Raw genomic sequence first — 10,642 nt, 5'->3', positions numbered from 1 at the left:
TTTAAAGAGCAACTCATGTGAAATATGCACATAAATACATGGTTTATGTTTCCATTGTTTTCTGTGTACTATTTGTCTCTTTTTCTTATTTAAATAAACAATCCCCTGTTAAATATTTTCAAACACAGTGCAAATTAAACACCGACCCCGCGCCTTTCCGTTCTGGATGTTTTCACCATTCTGTCAGTCACTGTTGGATGAAGTTCGGGCATTTTCCATTCCACCGTCAGCTGATCGCTAACAGAGATCAGCGGGAAACACTTTATCCCGATAATAATAGGACAGCATTTTGACAGGAAGGGACTATCGGGAGCATTTTCGCAAGATTGGGGTGCACTTTTTTATTAATTTGTGAGGGTAGGGTTACATAAAAATTATTAAGATGGTGGGACTGGGCAATCGGAGAGTTGAATTCCGGTGGGTCAAGAAAGGGTTGAAAGGGTTCAACTGGGTTAGCCAGCTAGCAATAGCGCCGGAAATGCTTCGTAGCAAATTAACATTGGAAAAAGACATGGCATGTGGTGCATGCACTTGATCGATGGGGGTTCAACAATGGTTGTGGAAACTAGAAATTTATTCTAAAATAACCTTTCGTCGTTGATTTTGCGAATAAAGTAATGGACAACAACTGAAAATCAATTAAAAAAAAAAAAGGGACCGAGAATCCTCCCGATTATATATCCACGTATCCAACCGTTGGGTCTTGGGGGATGAGGGATCAAATATATAATCAAAGGTGATCTTTAGTTTTACTAATATCCCTTGATAATTTACGAACAAAGAAAATCTATACGGCCAGCCATTAATCACTTAAATTAAACAAAGAGGCCCAAAAATCCACACGGCCAATAAAGACAAGACAGCCGATAAACCGAATTTTATTAAAGCAAGCCATTAGGCAAAACTCATGTGGATGGATGTTTCTCTAAATAAGGGTATAGTAAATTTATATGGCTAAAGAGTTTTTATAATTAGTTAAATTTGATTATAATTAACGTTGTTTGGAAGACAATTCAAATTTTAAATTTTAATTTTGTATATTTAAAATAAATTTTATTTTAATTTTTAATTAAAAACAGATAATGCTTGTTTATTTATTTTTACTTTTGTAAGAACAAGAAACAAAGAACAAGGAATTTACGTTGACGTGCAGCATACGAATAATTCTTACAATTTCAAATTCAATCTTAAAATATTAAGGGAGTATCTCTACATATATAAAGGCAATCCACCAAACCCAAGTCAAGTTTTGAGTAGTGAAGTTTACAATATATTATCGCATCGAGTACCATATATTAAACAATTTCAAATATAACAGTAGTCGAATAAATGCTGTCAAAACAGTATGATTTACTCTGGCCGAAAAAAAAATAGTACTATTTACTTTTTGCATCAATCTTTTAATATAAAAAAATTCAACCTCGTTCAAGAATAAATGCAAGTTGATCAATAAATTTTCTGATGCAATTAGCACATACTTAATTTCTTAAATTTTCGACCTAACCGGCCTACCTGGATTATTTTCTTCCAAAGAACAAAAGAACAGAAAGAGGATTCGAAGGTCAATTTAACGGACAAGTCATCTCACCAACTACGAACAACCGGCACGAGCCAGTTATGAGTTATCCCCCCAAGCTTTTGGGAAAATCCCTTGTACGACCAACAGCACCATTTACTTTTCTTAGTAAGTAGGAAACGCACCTAGCTTGGAGTCCCACCTGCACCCACTACTTTACTTAGTTGTTGCCACATCATTTTGTGGTCGACCAGCTCCACGGCTCAGCGCTTCTCGGCTTCTGAATTCCATTTTCAACATTGCCCTTGTCACCCTTTCTTCGGTCATCTTGGTTGGTGGAAGTGAAACCAAATAACCATGTTGAAGAAACTGATTAGTATTAAAAAATTCCAAAGTTTGGCTTGAATTTGTGACCCTGAGATACTAAAGTAGTTGAAATCTAACCAACCCCATTCGGGAAATGAATTTTTTTTTACATTAAACATGGCCAGTTTTCTTTCAGTTTTGGTGAAGGGATCGTATCTTTTCAACGAGAAAATGTTGCCAAAATAAACAATATGTTATCATTATTTCCTTTACTTCGTTAAGGAGTTTGAATTTGACCTTTCAATATCTTCTGCCTTTTCCCATTCAAACCCCTAGTTTCTATTGCTTGAAAATATTCTTTAATTCTCACAAATAAAATTCCATGCTATTTATATATATACACACATTAAATTTCATACCACATTTTGCTTTGGATTTTTATTCTTGAAGAGAAATCAAACTCATATATCTTTTTATCTCTTTATTGGAACAACGAAATTAAAAAAAAAAATTATTAATAACATCATATAAATTTATTTAGTTTGAACATAATTTAAATATTATCACTTATACATAAATAAATTCATATTATTATTACATGAAAATAATATTAATTGCATAGAAATTCATGAAATGACGTGAAAATAGTGATACCCATTTTAAAACAAACAAAACATCCATGCATTTTTAGTAACCCTCGAACAAACACCAATTGACTACTCGAGTGTAAAAAAAATGAATTTAAAAGAATTTTGCAAAAAAAAAAAAAACAAACCTCTCTTTCACAAATTTTTCTTGAATAGTCTCATCCCGCAAACTCGGACGATAGGGCCAAATTTAGCATACCTTCCTCCATCACATTTGTCCAACTTTTATACAAAAAATAGGCAAAATTATAAAAAAAAAAGAAGAAAAATAAACAAATTTTCATAAAATTACCCATTTAAGATGAGGGAGGGATTTTTTTTTTCTTTCTTTCTCATCCTTTTTCTTTCTTTTCCCTTCCCCTTTCATTCATTACTTGGCAAGTGAGATTCTAATCGGAATCTGGTGACAGCGACCAAAATCTCCCATTTTTTCCTCTGTTCTGCTGCAAGTTTCGGCTTCCTTCTCCTTTCCCTACCTCCATGTCCTATATCTCTGTATTTTTTTTTTCCTTTTTCATTTTCTCACTCATCCTCCAGTCTTGGTTACCTCTTTTCCATCTTCCCTTTTTATCACTCACCTCTTCCCACTTCCATATCCTACCTTTTATTTTTTTGTCATTTTCTTTTGCATTCTTTCCCTCGTTCTCAGCTATTTCTTTTTCATCTTTCATATCTCTCCCCTGATTTCTTTTCCTTTTTTTTTTTCTGTCAATTTTATTTCTTCTTTATCTTTCACATCACAACTAATTCAATCCATCCATCATTTATTTCAAAATGCCAAAAATATCTTCAAAATTTCAATAACTCATAATTTTTTTTTTACCTTTCCCGAAAACACTTGGCGTTCATAGACGTGGCTATTATTAACAGATTTTTTGTCAGCAACTTTATATACTTTCTCTCGAACCTTCCTCCGCTTTCTTTCTTATTTTATTTTGTTTTTTATTTAATGATTGTCAATTAAAACTTTTTTTTACCCTTAATATTTGTTAAAGTTTCTTTAATGTTTTTTGGGCAGCTGTCCCTCATACAAAACGTCTACAGTAGACAAAATTATATATGTTTAGATTCGATCCAGTACCACATCTCATTTTTTAGATTTGTTAAAATCATTAGTTAAAAAAAATACAAAATTTTTTGTGTAAATTGATCCATCCCCTAATTTAATTAATAATTTATTTTTGTTTTTTATTTTCATTATTTTACTCTATTTTTTAACTATAAGCTAATGAGAATTTAATTAGTTTAAAAATTATTTTTAATTACTATCAAATTAAATTTTAATTAATTTATATTCTAATAGAAGTATATATAAGTTAAATATCTTAAACTTATCTTTAGATATCAACTTTGAGATGAATTCATTAACTTAATTTTATTTAAAATAAATTAATTACTATTATTCACAAATTAGTGATGAATAAATTGATTAAAAAATGAGGAAAATAAAAGAAAAAAATATAATTATCATCTATGAGATTTTATTAAAAAGGAAAAAACTCTTGTGGCCTTTAAATTGTTTTTTTTTTCTAATGTGATATCTAAATAAAAATTTTCTAATTAAGTATCTGAACTTCATTTTTGTATATTAAGTTATTCTAACCCTTCAATGCCATTAAAATAATGCTTATGTGATATTTAAATATTGATATAAATGACACGTAATTATTATATGATCTAAGATGTGATTGTTATATATTATTTTTAAAAAATTTAAATAGATTTTCTTCAAAAAAAATATTTCTTTTATTTTTCTATAAATGACATGTGGCAACCATATAACTGTCACATGATAATCACATGTCAAACATGTTAGGTTTAAGTGCCTCATTATCATTATTTTAATAGTATCAAAGGTTAGGACAATTTAATACATGGAAGTGATATTTATTTGATTAGAAAATTTTTTAATTTAGATACCATATTAAAAAAATTATATTAATTTAAGGACTAAACGAGATATTATCCCTATTAAAAATAAACTTACCTTTATTAGTTTGAAAAACAAATTTTTTACTTAGAAAAGTAATTAATGTTAGGATTCCATTAATCAAACTAATATTTGTTCAAATTTTAATTTAAATATTAAAAAATATACTCTCATTTTTTTTTTCCTTTCCGTCCATCCTTTTGTCATTTTTTTTGTTTTAATCAATTTCTTTACATAAATTTTTCCTTAAATAATTTTAGATAATTTATTTTTAATAAAAATAATTTAATGAATCTATCTCATGGTTAATATATAATTGAATTAAAAATAAGATTAAAATATTTAACATATACTTCCATTAGAATATAACTTGATTAAAACTTAATTTAATAGTAATTAAAAATATTTTAAAAACTAGTTAAACTCTTATTCTTTTGTAGTAAAAGTTTTGGATAAAAGAAAAAATATAAAAATAAATAAAATAATAAAATAATTAATAATTAATAAAATAGTACATTTGTAGTTTTCATTTAAAATTAAGTTAGTAAATATATCTCTAAATTAGTGTATTTTTTATCACACCTCAAAGGGTTAAAAGAAGTTTTTCAAATTAAAGAAAGACAAATATATTTTCTTTCAAATTTCGTAAAGGTAAGTATTTTATCCTATAAATGATGAGTTCTTTGAAAAATAAGTAGCCCCTCAATTTAAAATTTTTTAAATATATTATTAGGATGTTTTAAAATTAATTTTTTTATATTTTAAAATTATATTTCAAATTTTTTTACTTTTTGGCATTACATTTGATGAAACTTTAATAATGTTATTAAAATCAATAACACCAAACAATTTGGTACGGAAAGAGTATATCTTAAACAAAATTTGCCTTTCAATTTTCTTTCATACATGTAACCCAAATGGTAAGATAAATTTTGACCATTAATTTTATAAACGAAAAAAAAATAATTAATCTTAAGAATATGCTAGAAATTTTCAACCAAAAAAATAAAAAGGCAAGAAAATTGTGCACCCGAAGTCCCGAACCCATGTGGAGACCACAAATAAATACAATCAATTAATTGTTTTTTTATCTTTTTCCATGCAAAACAACAGATCTCATATATTAACAGCAAAAAATGAAAAAAAAAAAAAAACAAAACAAAACAAAGAGGCAATTTGGCATCTACAGAAGGATGGCTATCATCAATTTGCTATGACATTAATTCTCCAACTTAAGATTTTTTTTTTTCTGATTGCAGACAACTCGTTAAAAAGATCATTCTCTTCATAACTTTGCTTGTAAGGATAACAACGGATATAGACATGAAGGCGTTATTCTTTCTTTTTTTCTTTGGTGCCACGCTTCATACGCTACTACAATGTTGGTGGAATATTTTTTGACCGAAACGCCCTTGGAAATATTATTGGCAGACGCATTCTATAAGGGTACTTTGATACTTTGACTAATTATTTATCCCTGCAATCATTTAATAGCGGTAGATTCTCTTGATAAGTAGAAGGACATGAGAAAAAGCATTGGACGAATAATACTTTTAACAAGGAAGCCCCTTTAAGTCCCCTTTTTCTAAATTTTTTACATAATTTTCATAATATTTCCTATTATTATACATAAACAAACAAATATTTGACTTTATAATGAATGATAATTCCAAAATAATCTTAAAATTTAAGGGACAATCAACTATGGTATTATAAAAATCTGTGTTATGGTGTATATATATAAATATTTAAATCTATATTTGCGGGATATTTTTTATAAAATAAAATTTTAAATTTTTTGATATAAAGTAATAATACTTTATAAATTGAATACAAATTTCCACATATTTATAAAACTAATATGACTATATAAGTCATCTTTAAAACTTGTAGTGTAATCTAATTCTAGACTGAAAAAATCTCCTATCACCCTCAACTTCTATGTATCAAAAAAAAAAAAGTAACATTTTATTAATAAAATTGACAATCTATTATTCAATTCATTTTATCATTTAATAATATAATAAAATAATAGCAAACGGCTCAAGCAAAGCCATCAAGCCAAATCACCGGCGAAGGTTGGTGAGTGACGTGACCCAAGTTTCCTGGTAAAAATCCATAAAAGAAACTCATAAACAATAATCACTGAGAATATATCATTTATAATAACTAATAATTATAATTAATTAATTAATTAATTAATTAAAATTTAAAATTATGTAAATTTATTAAAATATTATATGAGATTTACTTTTATAAATGATAAATCTTCGTATAATTTTTAATTAAGATTAATAATTATAATATTATAATAAAAAATTTATAGTTAAAATGCTCTCAATAATATAATATGTAGTTTTGTAGAATCAGGCAATTGTCCTTCTCTCCCACCAACCCCAACGAATCCCCTGACAATCCTCTGACATCCAACGGTTACATTTTTTCATAAACTTTCATATCAGCCGTCAGATCCTGATTTCACCAGATTCTTACCCAACTCCAAAAAATATATATAAATAAATCCAAACTGACTAAACCAGTAACCGGTAACACATCCTCTATAAATAGCCGCGTCCGAGACTGGACTCTTCGTGCCGTTGAGTTCCGCTTCTTTAGACGTCTGGTCTGCTCAACAAACTTCTCTTCCCCTCTCTTAGATCCGCAAGGAATTCTGATCCAGGTTGGTTTTTCCGTTTTTATTTTTCTCTTATGTTTATTTCTTTGCTCTTTAGTTTTTGTTCGGTGATTTTGCTTTGTTATTTGTTGTAGCAGAGGAAAATGAGTGTTCTGTCTTTGTATTTTCTGTTTGTCTCGTTTTTTTTAATTTAAGTTTGACTGAAGTGGTTGTAGATCTGTGCGGTTTTCCGTTTGTTTGGGAGTTTTTAGTATATTGGTTTTTGAAAATTTTAAAGATCTGAGATTCTGTGGTTTCAGTATGGATTATTTATGGAAGTTTTACTGCAAAAAAGTTCATTTTGTTTTGGAGTAACGCTTTGACTTGATATGAAGTAAATATTGTCGGTTGTCGGTTATTGATGATGTCTTAAACTTTGATTGAATTTACTTTTTTACTTAAAAAGTAGTTCAGTTTTGAGTAGGATTACTGGATCTGGAAATCTTACATCATTATCGATCTTTCAGATTTAGTATAAAATTTATGAGCGTTGATTTAGATGTGTGTCAGTCATTTCTGTGAAGGCTTAAACTCCTGCAACTTTTTATCTGCTCAGGGATATTTAAATTGTGGGTGGGTACTTTTTTCTTATGTCAAATCAGCTAACTGTTCCAACAATTTTCACAAAACGCCCGTCTGCAATTGAATTGCAAGGGTTGTGTCATTAAGGTCCCTCCTTTTGGATCTTAGAAAGAATAGGGGAGAAAAGGAAAAGAAAGGAATGAAATTAGTGTCAACAGTTGAGCATTCAGAGAATTAGAAATTACAGTGAATAACATAACTGTGAAATTGCAGCAGCATCCGTGATTTAAAAAGAATACGATTCTTAAATTATAGATTCTGATCATTTATTGTTGTGATGCTAAAGGAATCTGCTAATTTCCTTACTTATTGTTCTAAGTTCTCACCCTCGTTCATGTAGATTCTCCCGCTGTTGAAGTGTTCTAGAAAAGCATGAAAAAGTTAAATCGTTTTTTAAATTATTTTTTATTTTGTTCTTTTATTCTTATAGTCTTTTATCATCAGCATATTCTATTGGCCTACCTCACTAATTGAGATTCCTTTTATGAAGTCACTAATTAAGATTCCTCACTATGGTACTAAGATTCTGATCATTTATTGTTGTGATGCTAAAGGAATCTGCTAATTTCCTTACTTATTGTTCTAAGTTCTCAACCTCGTTCATGTAGATTCTCCCGCTGTTGAAGTGTTCTAGAAAAGCATGAAAAAGTTAAATCGTTTTTTAAATTATTTTTTATTTTGTTCTTTTATTCTTATAGTCTTTTATCATCAGCATATTCTATTGGCCTACCTCACTAATTGAGATTCCTTTTATGAAGTCACTAATTAAGATTCCTCACTATGGTACTAAGATTCTTTTGGTGTTCTTGCAGTTTGCAGCTCGTTATAATGGAGACCTTTCTATTCACATCTGAGTCTGTAAACGAGGGTCACCCCGACAAGCTTTGTGATCAGATCTCTGATGCTGTGCTCGATGCCTGCCTTGCCCAGGACCCTGACAGCAAGGTTGCCTGTGAAACATGCACCAAGACTAACATGGTCATGGTCTTTGGAGAGATTACCACCAAAGCCAATGTAGACTATGAGAAGATTGTCCGTGATACATGCCGCTCCATTGGATTCGTTTCTGATGATGTGGGTCTTGATGCTGACAACTGCAAGGTCCTGGTCAATATTGAGCAGCAGAGCCCTGATATTGCCCAGGGTGTCCATGGCCACTTTACAAAGCGCCCAGAAGAAATTGGAGCTGGTGACCAGGGCCATATGTTTGGTTATGCTACTGATGAAACCCCAGAACTCATGCCTCTTAGCCATGTCCTTGCAACTAAGCTTGGGGCACGTCTTACTGAGGTTAGGAAGAATGGCACCTGCACCTGGCTAAGGCCTGATGGTAAAACCCAGGTTACTGTTGAATATTACAATGATAACGGTGCCATGGTTCCCGTTCGTGTTCACACTGTCCTCATCTCCACCCAGCATGACGAGACTGTTACAAATGATGAAATTGCCGCTGACCTCAAAGAGCATGTTATCAAGCCTGTCATCCCTGAGAAGTACCTTGATGAGAAGACCATCTTCCACCTTAACCCATCTGGCCGCTTTGTCATTGGTGGTCCTCACGGTGATGCAGGTCTTACCGGACGAAAGATCATTATCGACACTTATGGTGGCTGGGGAGCCCACGGTGGTGGTGCCTTCTCTGGAAAGGACCCTACCAAGGTGGACAGGAGTGGTGCTTACATTGTTAGGCAGGCTGCAAAGAGCATTGTAGCAAATGGGCTTGCCCGCAGGTGCCTTGTGCAGGTCTCCTACGCTATTGGTGTGCCTGAGCCCTTGTCTGTCTTCGTGGACAGCTACGGAACTGGAAAGATTTCTGACAAGGAAATCCTCCAAATTGTAAAGGAGAACTTCGACTTCAGGCCTGGTATGATCACCAACAACCTGGATCTCAAGAGGGGTGGTAATGGCCGGTTTTTGAAGACAGCTGCCTATGGACACTTTGGAAGGGACGACCCAGATTTCACCTGGGAAGTTGTGAAGCCCCTGAAGTGGGAGAAGCCTCAATCTTAAATCCAGCTTTGCCGTTCTCCTGCTCAGTGCTTGCTTATTCTTAGTCCTGAATAATCTACCTACATGTTTCCTTGCTGCCGCCCTGTAACTCTAAGTAATCCTCGGAGTGTTTCTAATCTCATACATATGATGCCCTATTCATTTTCTTTTTTCTTTTCCTTTTTTATTTGTTGTTTTTATCAGTGTCGGTGTTGCAAAAATGTATGAGAATTTTGCTTATATTGATGGCAGTGGAAGTAAAAAGCTTGCCCTCTCAGATTGCTTGTAGAATTCTTCGCTGCAAGGCAGCAGCAAAATTTAGTAATGCGTACTTTCGGATAATCAAATAATTGTTGCAAAGCTCTCGCCCTCCCTGTTTTTTGTTTCACATTGTTTTGTCAGCGGCCCATTTTTTATATACTTCAGTTTTTTTCGCCATTTTGAATTCTTCAAGCTCCAAAGATAAATTTAATTATTCATGTATAATATAAAATATTAAAATTTATATATTTATTTAATATTTTATAGAAAAATTATGTTTAATAATTTATGCGAATACATGAAATATATTTTTTTATTAAATTTATATATAATAATAATTATTAAAAGTAAACTTTCTTTGCCTTTACATAAAAATATTTTATGGCTAAGGTAAACTTTCAAAGGAGGTAAACAACATTCTAGCTTCTGAATTCATTCTCACGCATCTTCTGTGAACTTACCCTTAAAATAAATTTTACTATGTACAAAAATTGTATCATCAAGATCACATAGCAATCCTCGTTTTATACTATAAAACATTTCATATCCTCTTTCTATTTTTTTAAAAAAGTCTATGACATGCCATGAATCTAAAATATATTGAAATGATATAAAAGGATTAGCACAATTTATGAGTAAAGATAAGATTAGGAATGGCAACGGATAAGATTGATATAGATTTTTGTTCGTTTTAAATTCGATCTGATCTGATTTTTTAAAATTATTTTATATCTAAA

The 10,642-nt window shown here is 30.9% G+C and overlaps 1 protein-coding gene across 1 annotated transcript; it reads left to right on the top strand.

Annotated features, from left to right (window-relative positions):
* The first annotated feature begins 6,990 nt into the window (after positions 1–6,990).
* On the top strand, positions 6,991–10,004 carry LOC111314036 (S-adenosylmethionine synthase 1). The gene is made up of 2 exons (XM_022915017.2): positions 6,991–7,079; positions 8,468–10,004. The coding sequence occupies exon 2, from the start codon at positions 8,484–8,486 to the stop codon at positions 9,663–9,665; it is 1,182 nt and encodes a 393-aa protein (XP_022770752.1). The 5' UTR covers positions 6,991–7,079; positions 8,468–8,483; the 3' UTR covers positions 9,666–10,004.
* Positions 10,005–10,642: the final 638 nt, after the last annotated feature.

The sequence above is a fragment of the Durio zibethinus genome, chromosome 23 (genome assembly GCF_047325235.1).
Source record: "Durio zibethinus cultivar Kanyao isolate XHJ-2024 chromosome 23, ASM4732523v1, whole genome shotgun sequence".
Lineage (NCBI taxonomy): Eukaryota > Viridiplantae > Streptophyta > Magnoliopsida > Malvales > Malvaceae > Durio > Durio zibethinus.
Note: the sequence above shows the minus strand (reverse complement) of the source record. Positions and strands in the feature narration are given on the sequence as shown.

Coding starts and splice junctions, on each gene's coding strand:
- LOC111314036 (XM_022915017.2), top strand. CDS start 8,484: ATGGAGACCTTTCTATTCACATCTGAGTCTGTAAACGAGGGTCACCCC.